General features: G+C 43.7%; 1 protein-coding gene across 3 annotated transcripts in view; it reads right to left on the reverse strand.

Moving 5' to 3' along the window:
- Positions 1-2,131, reverse strand: part of HHIP (hedgehog interacting protein) — a 79,173-nt gene extending 77,042 nt beyond the window's left edge. For all 3 annotated transcript variants that reach the window (XM_075090477.1, XM_075090476.1, XM_075090475.1), the window contains exon 1: positions 1,284-2,131. In XM_075090477.1, coding sequence (XP_074946578.1) covers positions 1,284-1,550 — 267 coding nt within the window. In that variant the 5' untranslated portion in view covers positions 1,551-2,131. The remainder of the gene's footprint in view (positions 1-1,283) is intronic.
- Positions 2,132-17,307: the final 15,176 nt, after the last annotated feature.

Genomic DNA, 17,307 nt, shown 5'->3' on the forward strand with positions numbered 1-17,307 from the left:
TAGAAGCTGTTTACATGAGAATGGAGTGAAATCTACCGTGAACTGAGCATAAAAATTCGATTCAGGCTGGGTATTTTTTTTTTATTATGCTTGGGCCAGCACGACTGAAACACAAGTTTTCCAAGAGTCTCTCAGACCTTGACAACTACAGAGTTGTAACTGAGGAATTCTTAATTAAACCTAAACCAGGATGAAAAAAGGGAAAAAAAAAAAAGGCAAAATAAAAAGACACCTGATTGTTTATTTCACGTGCACTGATTCTTAATGACATTATTCAGGAACTTCCCTCCCTGCGCGTACCCCTGGATGCAACACCGGTCGTCACAGCAGAGCTTATCACACACGGTCCTGCAGGGTTAGGTACCAACGCTGTCGAAAAATCTGAGCAACAGGCTGATAAGCAGAATTTAACTTGCTAAAGGGCGCGGAGAGCTGACAATTTTAAGAAATCGGTGAAGCAGAGGAGGTGTTTCCCTTCACATGACCGCAGCTTGGAACTGGGCTGCCAGGTAACGTGCAAAGGAAGCCCGTCTCACCGCACCTCGGGGAGAAACCGGTCATGAGCGAGAGCTGTGGGACCGGGGGTCCTAAGGCGCAAACTTCGGGGGTCTTTTGCAGCCGATCCACGTAATCGTGAGCAATGCGGCGGCCCCGAGGAGGCTGGAGATCACCGAGTTTCGGTACACCGGCACCACCGACTCTCCAAACCCCGTCCCGACTAAGCACGTGGGGCAAATTGGACAAGGTTTTTCACCCCAGAAAAACAAACCGGAAACCGCCGCCAAGGGAAGGGACGGCCCCGGCGCTGCCACCCCCCGCCAGCGCCCAAAGCCCCTCCGGCTCCTCCGCCTTCCCCGGGGCAGCGGTACCTGCGGGCGGCCCGGCCCCGCCGCACCGGCCCACCGCGGCGCCCCGGGCCGGGGGCTGCAGCCACCGCCACCAACTCTGGCGCTGCGGCCAAAAAGTAACTTCCCCGCAGCCCCGTGCGCTTGCAAAGCGCGCTCCCCGCGGAGCGCCCGTCCCCTCCGGGGCAGCGGGTCTGCAGCCGGGCTCCCCGCGACTCCCGGGGAAATAAATCAGCACCAGTGTCATGTTTCTGCTTCGCCCGCACCTCCCAGGCAGAAACGGTCGCCCCCCGCCGCTGCATCCCCCCCGCAGGGGAACGCGGCAGGTTAGCGGCTGGTGCGCGGCTCCCCGGAAAGAAAAAAAAAAAAAAAAGAAAAAAAAAAAACACCACCCCAAACCTCACCCCAACCCCCAAAGCAGCCTTAGGAGGTGCCTACCTTAGCCTCGGCGTGCAGCAGCCCCTGCGCGTCCGTGCGGGAGCAGCAGGACAGGCGGGGGTAGAGGCCGCGGCACATCGCCTCCCCGCCGGCCGGGGCCTCCGGGGACAGCACCCGCCGGTCCCGCTTCTTCAGCCGCCTCGGCGGGGTCCCGTTGAGGCACCTTCTCCTCCGGGCGCCGCTTTCCCCAAACTTGGCATCCCCCTCGAAGAAGCACAGAACCACGGCCACCAGCAGCAGCTTAAACGGCAGCATCTTGAGCATCATGCCTGAGGGAGCGTGTGAATGCACCCAAAAAAGGGGGGGTGGGGGGAGAAGGAGGGGAATCCCACTGACTTTTCTTTGCACTTCAGATCAGGAAACCACCTCCCTCCCCCAGAAGGGGGGAAAGTCTGGAGGAGAATAATAACAGTAGCAATTAAAAAGCCCGGGGAGGAGAAGCGCTTCGTTCACCCCCGCTTCCGAAACAGGCGGACGCCGAAAAGGCAGGAGCGGGGGAAGCAAGCCCCCGCGCCCCGGCTCGCCGGGAGGATGCTCGGAGCCGGCGAAGTTGTGCAAGTGGCACAGGTTTAGCAGCTGCCGCTGCCGCGCCGAGGCGCCGAGGCTCGGGGCGGGCCGGGCAGCGGGCAGCGGCGGCGGCGGCAGCCCTTCACTTGTCGTCCCATAGGAAGGGTGTCCCCGAGGTGGGGCGGCGGCGGCGGCCGGGCCGGGCGATGCCCCCTCGGCTGCTGCCGGCGGCGGCGGCTGCGGCTCACTAGGGCTCTCATGTTTCGCTCCCTCTTTTCTTCTTCTTTTTAAGCCGCGCGCGGGGAGGTGCTGCCACCGCGCGCCCTTGCACGTCACCCGGCGGCACCGGCCGCGCGCGCCGCCGCGGGGGCCCAGGCCTCCCTCACACACCCCCCCTCCTCCCCCCGCGAAGGGCCGGCCGGGCGGCAGCGGCGCGGGGCGCGCCCGGCGCGAGGCGAGGCGCGGGGCAGGCGGCGGCGCCCCGCCCTGCAGCGGTCTGCCGGCGGCGGCCCGGGGGTCGCCACCCCCCCTCCCCCCGGTGAAACGGGAGCCGGGGGTCCCGGAGGGTGCCGTCCCGCTGCTGGCCGGCCCTGCCTCGGCGGGAAGCGGCGAAGCCGCGCCGGTGCCCGGTGGAAGGCGAGCGCTGTAGGTGGGCGCCGCTTGCCTGAGGGCTGAGGCGCCCGCCCCGCGGGCCCGGAGGGAGAGCCCCTCGGCCTGACGCAGCCACCCTCTCAGGGCGGCTCCCCTCGGTCTGCCTGGCTGTGCCCGCCTGTTGCCCCCCACGGCTCACCCCCAAACGCCACGGAAGGTTCCAGACACGCAGAGCGGGCACCGACGGCCGCAGGCGAGGGCGGTGGTAGGTGCCTTCAAGCTCCCAGTGGATTTTTAGCGGAGCTCCGGCATCGTTGCTTGCAGCAAAGGTGCAGTGGGCTGGCTCCTTGGTATCTGTCAGCGCAGCGACCCTCGCACCTGTGTTCTGAGACTGCTCACCAAGGTCCAAGTATGACCCGTTGGCAATTGCGGCGGTTGACATGGTGGCTGTTGCGTGTGGTAGGAAGGAGCCGGGTGTAGAGGGGTGAGTGTCCTCCCGCTGTGCTGGGAATGGGGGACCCATATGTGGGAAGAGTGCCCTTGTACTCTGCACTGGTGAGGCCTCACCTTGAATACTGTGTTCAGTTTTGGGCCTCTCAGTGCAATAAGGACATTGAGGTACTGGAGCGTGTCCAGAGAAGGGCAACGAAGCTGGTAAGGGTCTGGAGAACAAATCTTATGAGGAACAGCTGAGGGAGCTGGGGTTGTTTAGCCTGGAGGAGGCTGAGGGGAGACCTTATTGTTCCCTACAACTACCTGAAAGGAGGTGGCAGTGAGGTGGGTGTTGGTCTCTTCTCCCAAGTTACTGGTGATAGGATGAGAGGAAATGGCCTCAAGCTGCATCAGGGGAGCTTTAGATTGGATATTAGGAAAAATTTCTTTACTGAGGGAGTGGTCAGGCATTGGGACAGGCTGCCCAGAGAGGTGGTGGAGTCGCCATCCCTGGAGGTATTTAGAAGATGCGTAGATGTGGCACTTCAGGACACGGTTTAAGAGACATGGTAGCGATGGATTGGTGGTTGGACTTGATGATCCTAGAGGTCTTTTCCAACCTTAATGATTCTAGGAACCGAGTATCTGGCACCTGGTGGCAAGAAGGCACCTGGGAGACCAGGAGCCAGCTGGAAAGGGAAAGGCCAACCCAGTGTGAACAGGCGTGAAGTGAATTTCAGAAGGAGAAAGATGCAAGCCCAGAGAACACCAGCCCAGGGTGGAAGCTGAGCCCTGCAGGTGGGAAGAAGGAGCTAGTGCATAGCAAGGAGGTGTTGGCTTCTTCCCATAAGGGAGAAAAGGGAGTAGAAGTCCTCAGAGGCAGCTGTAGCGTGGGTGCAGCTACAGTCACTGACTTGGGGTTAACGGGCAGCTGGACAAATAGAGCCCTGAGGTCTGTTTACCAGGGACTTGCTGCTAATCCCTGAAATAGAGGAGAAAATGCCTTGCCCCCAAAGAGCCCCCTTGGGAGGGAGAGAGGGAAAGAAGTATTGCATGGAGTTCCTGATGTGTGGTAGTGTTGTTACTAAAGCAACTCGGGCCTGTTACTGTTCTCCTCTCGTTTATTTTTACCAAAGAAAATGAGTATCTTCAGATTTACGCTTGAGCTTTTATCCTTAAACAGTCTGCATGGAACTAAATAGGAGCGTGGCATGGACAAACAGTGTCTCAGATAAATCATTGAGTAGACATAAAGACTGTTTCCTCTACCTTTAAGTGCATTTCTTGAAGGCTAGTGGTTCCTAAGCTCATGATCACCACTTGTCTTACAGCTGACTCTCATTTGGCTGAAAGTGTTCCCAGCCAAGGCTTGAGCTGTATCAGCATGAATGAGGGAGGCTCCTGGTAACAGCATGGGCCCCAGCACTCGTGTTGATGAGTGAAATAAGGATGGCACCCTTAGGATATCAATGGCTCAAGATACAACACACTTGCTTTGTAATTTTAGAAAAAAGTACAGCATTGCAATACATGAACTTGCGTCATGAGCAACCTGACTGGCAGAACTGTAGCAGTGTAGTTATACTACAACAGCTATGCCACTTTTATTGCTCTGGATTATTGCATGGATTATTCCAGAATAAAAGTGATTCTGGTATAAAACAGAATAACAGTGCCAGAATAAAGTCACTTTTATTGCCAACAGACTACTTACAGAGGCTTACGCTGGCAGAATTGTAGTGGCAAAAGGACGAAGCTGCAGGTCTGTGTGCCTCTTTGCCTTTGTAGGCAGGTGCTCATACTTTTCAAGTAGATTGCATACTTCTGCATTGCATCTCCCTTACAGGGGAGGGAAACTGGAATGCAGTGGAAAGAAGTGACTGTGGGACAGATACCCTCTTGAAAAAAAACAAATATTCAGTGCAAATGTCTGTTGAGCAGTTGTGGCCGCCGGTCCTTGCAGTTCCCGTCTTGCTGAAGGAGAGAGGAAGTGAGGAATATAAATCTATATGATCAAAGTAATACAGCTATTAGTAAATAACCTTTCTTCCTCCTTCAAGTGCTGCCTGCATAAATATCCCTTTCTATGTATACCTGTACCAGTTCTCAGAGGATGTGAGTTTGAGGTGTATTAATTAAATAGAGAATGATTTCCTGAAATGGGATTTAGATCAAGTTGCCAAACGAAGAAAGAGCTGACAGTTTGTGAAGGTCAGTTTCTACACAGAAATTTTACACAGATCTATGATGGAGACATTTCCCAGAAATTCTGTGGAATGTACTGTTGACCTTGTATAATATAAAGTGCTCAAAACTTCAAGCTCTGTAGTGATAGAGTGACATAAAGATGTATAAGCAAGACTTGAAGAAGGTTGAATGTTCTTTAAAACCTCCAAATAGAAATTGCTGATTCTTGGGGTTTTGTGCGACAAGACCTGATTTAATCTTGTGTTCCTTTCCACACTTTAAAAGTACATGATGGCTTCTTTAGCAAAGTATTTTTTTTTCAAGCTGGTTGATTATATTTATAAACCTTTTTAATAATGCAAAGTTAAGGTCAGTAGTATTATATGTCAGCTCAGAATGTCAACCTCAGGTGAATTCCAGCCTCTGATAAACGGAGGTAAGGGAATACTTGTGAAGTAAAAACATATACATAGGAAATATGGTTAATAAACACATTAGCTTTTTAAGGCAACCTGGATTCTGTCATATGAAGCTCATTACTGGAAATGATTAAACATGGTAATGCCGTAAGTGAGCTGAATAAATTCTGTAATTTGTTCCACGTATGTAAGATGTAGACGAGAATCTTTGGGTTACAATGCAATTAAGTGTCAAAGGGCTAGAAAGTTTTAAAAAAGGAAGCTATTGCTGCCACGGTGCTTGAACATGGGTGGATAGGTTTTCTTCTAGTTTTGCCTAGGAGATAAGCACACTGTGCTTATTTATGCCATTACCTTCATTATCTATGTTGTTATCTATATCATGATAAATAATGGTACCTGTATTGTGTGAATTAAATGTGTCAGAATACCCTTCAAAGAGTGTAAGGCTGATTGTGGCACGCACTTGAACTTATTATTTCTCAGATTATTTTATGTTTGTTCTCAGACAGTCATATATCTTTTGCAAGGGAACTTAATTGCACCAAGAAACCTGCTTTAAGGTTTAAAGTTAGTGAATTCCTTGGTAGTTTGCACAGAAGAGGAAATGTGTACTTCTGTGTAGCAGCTAGCATCGAGTTTGGGAAATACAGTTATTGTACGAGTTTGCAGATAGAAGCAGAAGCTGGGCAAAGTGATCTCTTGGCATCAGGTTTGACAGAAGCAAACAGTAGCATCAAATCATTCCAAAACTCCCAGCAGAGGTTGTCTGACAGCACACCTTTACGTATTCTTGTGATTCACAGAAGAACTTCGTGTGCAGTCGCCTCACTTTTACAGCTAAGCTCATGCACTATGAGATGTGTCTTCTCAGCAGTGGTATCAGGGCTAAATTCCATCCTTCCACACTGCTGGCAAATACCTGGCATGCCATGAGGAGGAATGCTGCAGTGTTGGAGCAGGCTAGGAGACAAACCAATGCTTGCCTCAGTCTGCATTTGAGACATTGTGGTATTTAAGTTGTAGTATGGGAAGATCACCCCTTTGTATCAGGAATGCTTTACTAGGTGAAGCAGGTGGACTTCAGGTCTTGGAGAGTGGCTCTGCTTTTGTTTTAGCTGGCATTTGAGTTGAATTTTGGAAATGCACTTTTGCCATTTATTTTGTTAAGAGAAAAAAGCTTTTTTTTTGTTGTTTTTTTTTAGAACCAGTTCCTTGTCAGATTAAATGAGGCTGGAATCTCTCCATATCTCATCACTATTACACTTTTCACTGAGTCCATTGTGACATTATACTTGTTACTTCAAGCACTCTCCCTCAACTGTGCAATGTGTTATGAAGCCAATGATTCTACTTTTTTAGTTTTGGGTAGTCATGCGAGGAGCAGGGTGTTGGACTTGATGATCCTTATGGGTCCCTTCCAGCTTGAGATATTCTACAATTCTTTGGTTCTGTGTTCTTGTTGGGGCCACTCTGTGTCATCAACTAGTGAGGAACACTCAATCATGGATCCTCTGCTGTAGATAATAAGAATTGGAGTTCCATTTCAAGATGCAATTCTGAAAAAAGGCCTTTAATTTTGAATTTAATATGTTTTATTTAGAAAGGAAAGTAGAAAAATATTTCTAGATCAGTCACATAGTTCATTTAAATTACTTTGAAACAAAACCGAGCTTGAGAGTCCGAGCTCTGAGGCTTCTGCCTCAGCTGTGGCTCCTGAAACTTAAAAAGTCCCATCTCATTTTCTGTCAGCTAGATAGACAGAGACCCAGGAATCTGGGCATTTGGAATGAGGACTTGCACAGGAATCTCAAGGTTTGGCAGTCTGGGCTCCTGTCCTTCTGGCTTTTTTTGGGTGAAAGCCCAACTGTCCTGAGAGTCCCATTAGAAGTGAAGTTGAGAGTTTTTTCTGGCTCTCTGCTGCATCACTGGGGCTAGGGTTCCTGTGGCTTCAGGGCAGAGAGCTGGAATATCAGGAAACCCTGACTCCCGGACAGTCTTTATGGCAGGAGTTCCCCACAGCTGTGAACTCTGCAAGTCCATTTGCTGTAGCAGCTCCTCTCGTAATTAAGAAGGAAAACTGCTGGAATGGTTTCATTAAAGCATCTTGTGGTTAGTCAGAAGTTTATAAAACCATTATATTTTTGCTTATATTTCTGTTTGTGATGTAACAGATTTTTTTTAAGTTTGGTCAGAACATTTCTGGTTGGTTCTATCCACCATATACTATAGCCCACATCATTTCATGGGGTTGAGAATAACATGTTGCTTGTCTTTGCATACCACAAATACGAGGTGTGAAAGCTGGTATAACATGAATGAACAGGACTTGTTAGGATATTTTTTATGGGAAAATAGGTGCCCAGACAGTCACAGACAGGTTTTTAGGGTATGTCTTTACCACAGATTTCCCCATGGCTCTTAGAAATCCTCTAAACCAGCTGAAGCCACCTGGACCATTTGGGACTGTAAACTAATGTGTCTACTCTCTAAACATGACTTCAAAAAAACCTAAGTCCCGTCTGGGTACAAAAGCGGTATTGGGCTGATGTCAACTCCACTTGATTGGCCCATCAGGGAATATGAACTACAGATTATTTTAGCACATCACGTCAGCTGCTAACACAAACCGTCAATTACGTGTGTTCAATTTTGCAACATAGGCTAGGCTAACTAGAAGGCAGATAAAGCAAGCCATTTTGTGAGGGAATGAAGACTCAAGAGGCCCTCTTGCCTATGGTCTGCATACTTTCACTACCTGCTGTAATTCACCTCAACAGTGGGTCTCTATTTATGTGTGTTACAAAGACACAAAGGAAGCTGCTGTGGGAAAGTCTGTCTTTCCTGCCAGGGACTGTAGTAATCCCACTGCCTACTGCAGTTTACCAGCCATGTGTATGCTATCCCTTGCTCTGGCATTTGAAGTATCCTTGACTTGCTGTAGGAACAATTTGTATGAGATGTCATCAAGGAAACTCTTAAATGCTTGTAGTAGTTATCGCAGGAATAAAGGTCTTTCTGATGCCAGAACTAAAGAATGGCCCTAAATATTTGTGCCTAGTATCCTTTGTTGCCTGCTAAGTGTGGGGATGAAAACTGTAGCCCGGGAGTGTTAAAACTAAGTGGTCACAAAGCTCTGTGCTGAGCTGCTCAGTGACTGGGATGTTGGATAGGATTCCACAGATTTTTCTCTCTGTTGATGCAGTGCATGTGCATTTCATTCTGTTATATAAGTCAGCATGAGCCAGTTCATATTTGATATGGGAGCTTTTGGAAATTCTTCATAGTAGCTTTCATATAATACATGCTAAGGCACCACGTACAACATTGCTGCATATAGAGCATATATGCTATATTAACTGTGCTATTCGACGCTAGTTTCCAAACACTAACAAAACATTTTTCCCACAGGTGGAAAATAATGATGGAGTCAGTGACCTTTGTCATATATTTTCGTAGAACAGCAAGTGTCTAATTAATACATGTACCATAGCTTTCAGAGAGATGTTTCTAATTCAGTAGCATAATTTATCTTTCAGAAAGTAGGGAGTTCATCTCAAATATATATGCTTCTTGATCTGTCGTTCTTAGAACTACCAAGTGCCCTGGCATACAGAGGAAAGTACCAGTGTACCTAACAATCATTCTCAAACACATGCGAACAGCATGCTCAAAATCAGTCATTTTGGCTTGTGTTAAATGACTTCAGAATGGTGCCGAAAGCTGCCTCACGTTTCTGGCATCACATGTGCTTCTCCAGGCTCATGTGGACTTCTAGGCTGTCTTCTCTGTGCCAGTGTAATGCATACATAGTGCCATCTTTTTGAAGTGTCTGTTTAGCCTCCACTGACCTGCAGTTACAAATTTTACCCTTAGCAGGTTTTTCTGTCTTGCTTCCCTGAAGGGGTGTTGGGAGCACTGCGTTATCAGCCTAAATCCTGACCGAATGAGATAGGTCTGGAGAGGATTAAAGCTGCAGTCTGAGGTCCCAGTCATGCAAAGAAAAAGTTGGAAGAAGCAGGTGATTTTGTAAACAGCTAACTCTTACACAGACTGTTCTTTGGGAACCCATCATTGAAGTGACAGAGTTTGGCCTGCTCGCCTTCCCTCGTGCTCCTGTGATGCACAGCAAATTTCAAGCATGAGGTTCTTAGATAATTTACAATAGTCAGCCTTTAACTAAAAAACAGTGTTCAACTTCACTGTAATTAAAATGGAATGTAGACACCAGTTTGGCTAGGAGTTCAGGATGTGGTCATAAAGCTACTTTATCTGTATGGAGCACTATTGAACCATGAGGTGTTGGGACTCCCTGGCTCTGCAAGCTGATACTATTTTGTCAGGAATGTGGTCTTCAAAGACAGATTGGACCGTGTACGTTGAGGTGAAGAGTCCATTAACTTTGGTGAGAAATAAATCTAAGTAGGTGGTAGGTTCACACACAGGTGGCAATGTGTGAATAATTTCTTTCATTTGACTGTAAGATGTATGAACAAAGAAGATCCTTGGATAAAGATGTAAACTGATGTGGATGCCAGATGAACTTTGACTGAACTTAAGGCCGAACCATATTTTAAAAAACAAATAAATAACCCGAGATAAGGAGACACAATAGCAGATGCTGGAACCATCTGTTCCTGGACAGCTCTAATAGAAAACTTCTTCTAGTCTATTGTATGTTTCCCCATTAGGTAGTGGTATTCTCTGTATGAATGTGGCCTGCCTGTGGTGAGATGTGAACAATAACGGCCCTGATCTCCAGGTGAGTTGTCCTCAATCCCAGAACTTATATGTGCAGCCTGACTTCTACAGCATTTGAAATTCTGTGTGTAATCAAGTGATTGAGTTAAGCACTCCATCCTAACCTTAAGGCATGTATTACAATCACTATCAAATGAACTTTAAGGATGAGCTGTACTGCTCCACGTAATTTGTTGCAGATGTGAGGGAATCCCTAATTTCCCAAGGAATGGTCACTGCAGACTAGATGCTGTTTGAATGAGGTAAACAGACTGCACTTAACCCTTAGTGTAGAGGTTCAGTTCTGATTCTGGCAAAAACATGATTTATAGTAGTCATGATTCCAGCATTTTAACCTTTCCTACTCCCCATATAATTTTTTAGGGCAGGACCTAAATGGTTATTTAAAACAGCAATCATAGCATTCCAGGGACGGTACAAAGTTACAGACTACTTTCTATGTCTGGGACAAGATTAGCAGGTATAGGTCACCACTCAGATATGATATAGCAATCAATGGATTAAGTGTTGACTTCCATAAAGGATGATAATCGGGATCAATTTTTCAGACCCATTTACTGGAATAACGATATTTAATGATTTTTAATATGGAAATACATTGTTTGCAGGACAGTGTGTGTATCATGGACTAGGTGAATTTTGCTAGCAAATCAGTAGTGTATGGGTGGGAGTCAACTGAGTTTCTACTGCCATTCAACATTTGTTGGAAACTCAAGGGTCAGTTGGTTGTTCACAAGGGAATACTTTGTTCCATCAGTCATTTTTCCTAATATAAAGCCTGGGATGCTAGCACTGTAGTTTCAGTGGAACTGTTTATGATAAAGTTATCGGAATATATGTAATGGAGGAAGGCCCTGAGGACATTCGAATCTTCTGGCTCTGGCAGCTTGAAGGAGCAGAGGGACTGTGTGGGCTGTTCTTTCTGGACCCATGTGTTTTTTTTTTTATATAACCTCACACCGAATGTTTAGTTCTTCTGGGAGGCTTGTGTACCGCTCCACCAAGCATGGCTTTCCAAAGGGTTTGAACCTTAACACCAAGGGCACCTGTATGTCTCAGGAGTAGATAATCTGTACAGACGAAACTTTGGGAAACACTTCTAAGTGACAGCTGTATGTTCCCTGAGAGTGTTGTTGTACCAAGAAATCGATGAACTAGTCCAGAAATCTGCAGAATTAAATTGTTTTGACAGAGCTGAGTGGACAGGTAATAATTCTAAAGTTTCCAGTATTTTTGGGTAGGAGACAGTTTAAAAAGTTTTAGTAATAATTTCTAACACAGTGTTAAAAATGTAATTTTAAGGAGATAACATAGTAATTATGAGTTATTTATCTTTCTGGTTTCCTACAGGGAGGGAGGCATACAGGACACAAATAGGACACTTCTGGAAAAATAACTTGATGGGGAAACAGTCCTGTGCTTCTCTTCTTTCTTACTGATCCTTAATTTAGAGATTTCCTGAAGAAGATTCCACACTGTATCCTGAGATCCACCTATGTACAGCCATTAGGATGAGATGGAATTCTGAAAAGATGTAACATATAAATGGGTTAATTATGATTTTTTTGCATCCTTTCTCAAAGTAGGCAGCAATTCACCCATTGATGGGTAGACCTAAGTAAAGATTCTTTTATTTGAAGAAAACAACAATTTATGACTAAAAGGAAAATAAGGCTAGCACTGAAAAATGGGGGGAAAATGGATAACAATTAATGATAAAATAGAGAAGGAAGATTGAACAATGAAATCAAGGTTCTTTCAGATATGCTTTACCCTCTCTGTTGTGGCTTGATTTAGAGCCCATTGAACAGGATCCCCTAAATTTATCAGTTCTCTATTGATCATCCCCTTATTATGTACATCCTTCTGGCCTGGGCCTGAACTTCAGCATTACACCACCTTGATACTTTATTTCTTATGAGCACAAAGATGTTAGCTAGCTACAAACACCATATCTGTTTACTTACATACTTATGTTTATACTTATTAATATTACATTAATATGGAATGTTTTCAGTCATGCATTGATAGGACAATAAAATTGGTTCAAGTACCACTTAGCTTTTGAACAATTGAGGAAGCCATGATTTCTGGTGAGCTCTGAAACAGAAACCATTGCAATGTATTCTGATCCTTCTTTGAGAAAACATTTCTTCTTAAATCTTTCTTAGAGAAAGGTGCCCATCTCAGTGACCTTGCCTGTACAATACACAATACTTACATGCTTGTTTGAGGAGTGTGGTGAAAATGCAAAGCACTTCGTAAGTGCCAAGTACTGTTTATAGTAGGAAATTTTTCTTGCATTGCCAGACTACCTAAGATCATCTTGGTAAATTATTTAACCAGGCTATGCTGGAGCTTTTTGTAGTGTGTAAATGAGGAAAATATTTCATTGCTTCATTTGCTATGTAAGATATAGTAATTGTATATGGCAATCCACAAACTAGAACTGTACCACTGCAGTTTGCGTTATTAAAATATTATATGTGATAAACATTCATTTTTCATTGGTATCAAGTGCTCTGAATAACTGTTTCAATATAAAGCAACAAAAATGGAGAGATCTTATGCTTTGTCATACAGGTTTAATGATTTATGAGTCTGCATATTCATAAACATTGTGGAATATTTATTATTGACCTGATGGAAAAGAACTGAGCTTTTGTTGGATCGATATGTCAGAAGCACGTGAATACACTAATATTCCTGTTCAAGTGAATGATAAAAATTCCTCTTTTTTTCATAGTTATAGTTTTACATTTTCAAAACATGTAAAATACTCTGGAGCTGCAATTTCTTGAATTTGCTTTGCTTGTGGAAATACAGCTTTGCAAAGAGCCATATTGGTTGATACTATGATTTTGTATGACATATCTTTAGAAAGGAGACAACTGGAAATGATGATATCACTGTTTTACAGGTAGCCAACACCCTTGGCTGTGTGAATTTTGGCTGAGATGGTGAGGAGTGCTGCAACCCAAGTATGATTCTACCGCCAACTCCATCCATGTTTCATACTGAGAATGGGTAATTAATTTTCACTAAAAAACTTTAGTTGATACTAGAAAATACAAGTATTGCTACAGAACACTATTTGCAGGACCTGTATTGGGTTTGTGGTACAACGTGCATCAAAATTAATTTTATTTTCACATGGTGGCATGGGTAAAACAGTGCCTGAACCCCCTAGCTTTTGGAAATTTACTGACCACAATGATGATATGGAATGAGACACATAATGAAATAGAAAGCTGAATACAATTATTTTCAGAACCTGTATTATTTAAGTTGCTTTAATATATCTCTAGTCTTTTGTTTTAAGCCCCTTGGAAGTTACTCTTCCATGTGTATTTTATATGTATTTATACATTGCCCTGCACAGTGGCAATCTACATTTGATTTTGTCATCTAATTCATGTTACAGTAGTCTACAGAGAAATATTAGAGTAAATTATAAGAAACTATGGAAGTGTAGAGATTGTAGAAAGAATGTTTATTAGAGTAGTGTTGTATATGGAGAAAATACATGCTTTCTTCTATTAAGTTAAATATCTGTAGGTAGTAGTTGAGACTTGTTGAACTCTGGTGTGAACTCTGAGCTATAGGTAATATTCAAAACAGTGATTTTCTGGTTTTGTCCTATTATTAATTCTAGGTAAATGAGTAAGGATTGCATGTTTAAAAAAAAAAAAGGGGGGGAAATTAGATTAATAGGTTGATTCTTTTACAAACTGGTTGTCTAGGCCTTCAGGTATATTTTAAATTTGGGAAAGGAAAACATAGCCCATTACTTCTCTAAGAGAAGATTTCTAAGTTACAGAAAAAATGAAAAATTCAAAGCTTTTGAAGTGTCCATGCTCTAACAATTAAAGAAGTAAAAATAGCTGATCTTCATTAAAACAAGTAGCACATTTGCCAAAACCTGTAGCGGAGGCAGATTTTTGTCCTTGATGTCTGAGGCATGGAAATTCTGTGATGGGATTTTCTGTGATCCTTTTCTGGCCACATTCAAGACCCACTCATAAAAGAGAAGAGGAGGCTGTTTGAAAGTGTTATGTCTCTGTTGATTTCAGTTACAATAATTTCTACTACCTAAGAATCTGCCCCAAGGTCTTACTGTAAAGACCCTTCTGTGTTATTTTCTTTGGAAGGCAAAAAAACATATCCATGAAACAACAACAAAATACTTTGTGCTCTATCTTGTGTATTACGGTTTTAGAATATTAAAGTGTAGTGGCACTTCAGTAGCAAAAGAAAGGAAGGTGGCCTGCCAGCTAAAGTAGGATGCAGTTTTTACCCACCATCTTAGATGGTCTTATGATGTCCTCTTTGCTAACCAGCCTCTCCTGTATTGAATTACTGTCTTCTCCTCATTACTTTAAATTCCAAATATAGAAATATAGTTAGTTCTAGTAAGGCAGAATGAACCTGAAAAATATAGTATCATTTTCAGGTTATACCTGTAGCATTAGGTCTTAAAAAAACCCCAAGAAACCTAGTGCTGTTTCATCTGCAAACTTAAGAGCTTTGGTACACTAGCACAAGCACTGAGAGATTGTTTCTGTGGTGCGACTTCAGAGACAGCTGCCTAAAAAACTGTCTTCGAGATGCTATGGAAATACCTAAGATTCTGACTGTGTTGCTGGCCTTAACTGTAGGGAGAGTTCACCAAATCCAAAGAACTCCGCAGCGATACTTCTGCAGTTTGCTGTCCTGGATGCTTCACTTTCCATTTGTTCTGCAGGAAAGGAATATCTCTTTTTTTGATGTTGTTTTGTTGTTGTTGTTTCCTTCCTCTGTCCCCACCTCCCCCCCACCGCCCCACCCCAAACCAAGTGTTCTTCAGTGGAATTCACCTTGCAGAACAGGACGACTTTTTAAGGCTCCCAGTCTGCTGCACAGACATGTGCTGCATATGTTGTTTCAGTTAGCAGTTCAAGTATCCTCGCAAGTCTTACTTAATAATCTATCTGATAAGGCTTGATTGTGCTTCACTGTGTTTAAATTTTTTGGGGAACTGTTTAGATAACGAAAGTGCTCCAGTGCCTGCATTTGTGTAAAACTCAAAAATTAGAAAATACAGCCTTTAGTGTTCCAAGGTCTCAGATGAGTGAAGTACCGAAAGGAATTCCATATTGCAGTATTTTAGTCAATGTCTCAACATTAGCATACACAATATATTGTGTAAATAATATCTGTTTATACTTTATTTTCTGTATTACATTTTGTTAGTATGAGTGTTAAATGGAATTGTCAGAAAGCAGTTTCATAGCTCTTTGCAGTAACGGAACCTGCAGAAGGAAAAGGTCATGTATAGATCATCTAGGTTTTATCTTGGCAATAGAGGATTGTGCCCTGTATTTTTTGAGAGATTCTTCTGACTTTTCCAGCTTTAAACGGTACTATCAAATTGTAGGTGGTGTTATTTCTCTTTGGCATTATGTTTCCATTAAATAACATGTATTGAAAATAATGTGTCCTCACAGACTGACAGCCATCTGGAAAAAAAATCTGCGTTAAACCTTAAGAACTGATCCTGACTAACTAGTAAAGTGTTGTTGTTATTATGCAGTAACTTTCTCCTATCTAATTGCTTGTGCTTATGCAGTACAAGTGATAAATACAAACTTCCATTATGTACTTGGCCTGAGTCTTAATATCTCAAAGCTATTACTTAATGGAAAGAAAATTTCTAGCTACAGACCATGGCTGCTGTGACAAATAAGGAATTCCAAAGGAAGCTACGGGAACCTTGTTAAAGTTAACATGTTTCAGACCTTCAGAATCCCGTACTACTGGACACGTTCCTGTACCTCACATCAAGGATATCCATGTGCAGTGATAGTGATAGTGTTATTGTAGCTGTGGTTGTTTAGGTTTTTTTGTTTAAATGTAACTCTTCCTTTCCCTTCTGCCCTGGCATTATTTTCATTATTCCCAGTGTTTTTATTTAAATTCATCATTTAGATAATTTTAACTGGACAATTCTATTTCATGTACTTATGGCACTTCACATGAAACAGTTCTGCCTTCATTTCCTGTTTATTTTTAGTCACTAATTTTCGGGCTTTTTCCATCCCCTTGGGTTTTTTAAAATCCTGTTTGGTACAAACCAGGGTGGTCCAACTGGCAGCCCAAGGAACAGTTCCATCTGGCCTGCTGCATTTGCCAAGGAGGAGCTAGGAAATGCCTGTGAGGGCATGCACTGCCCTCACAAGCAAATGTTACCTATTGCTCAGATACATAACCATGATTAAAGCCCAACTGTTGTGCCATGTCCACCCAGAAAAGGTGATTGGCACTAGACATCCCTTTTCCCAAGCACAGCCAGGTGTCTAGCGGGGCTAGCTGCCCTTTCAAATCAGTCTTCAGAGAGGATGCTACAAGTGGAAGCTAGCACCTGTCCCTAAAAAATACTAGGCTACTGTTGTTTTTCCTGGCTAGGTTGATAAATTACTAGAGTGGCAGGAAAATTGTGCTTAAGCCCTGGGACAGTTGGAGCAAATTAGAATTTTAATATCAACTTTAACAAAGCTCATGTTATTAATTCATGGTGACGTTGCTGGCTTTCCATCTGTCTTCCATAAGCACCCTCTGTCAAGTCACTATATCTTTTTTCCTTACAGAAGGTGAGCATGATGATAGTAACCAAGCACCAACCAAGCACTGAAAGCACCATAAGAACCAAGTATATTTTGTCGAATTGACCATGTAATTTCAAAGGATTTAATTTGTTTACTTTGCACTTTCCTTTTTGTTGTAGAATATTCTACCTTCAGATGGACATGGGTGCCTCACTTGAAATCAGTGCATCTGCCAACTTGCAATTCCTTGTAAGAAATTATCTCAAATGCTGAATTTATCATGTGTACTCCATTATGTTGTACAGTAATAGCCTTCCTATAGCAAAATGAGCCCAACTAAGCATGAGGTCTCATAAAACAATAATATCACATCTTTTGATGTATATTCAATTTCCATTAAAATATTTATAATGTTTAACAGGAATGGGGCAGGCTACAGCTTGGGAAAAGGCTGAAATAATCAGGAGCAATACACCCAAATGTACGTTTACTTTTACCATGTGTTGTTGTGTGATCACAGCAGAGCTCTGCTAGTTTCAGTAT

This window comes from Phalacrocorax aristotelis, chromosome 4 (genome assembly GCF_949628215.1).
Source record: "Phalacrocorax aristotelis chromosome 4, bGulAri2.1, whole genome shotgun sequence".
NCBI lineage: Eukaryota > Metazoa > Chordata > Aves > Suliformes > Phalacrocoracidae > Phalacrocorax > Phalacrocorax aristotelis.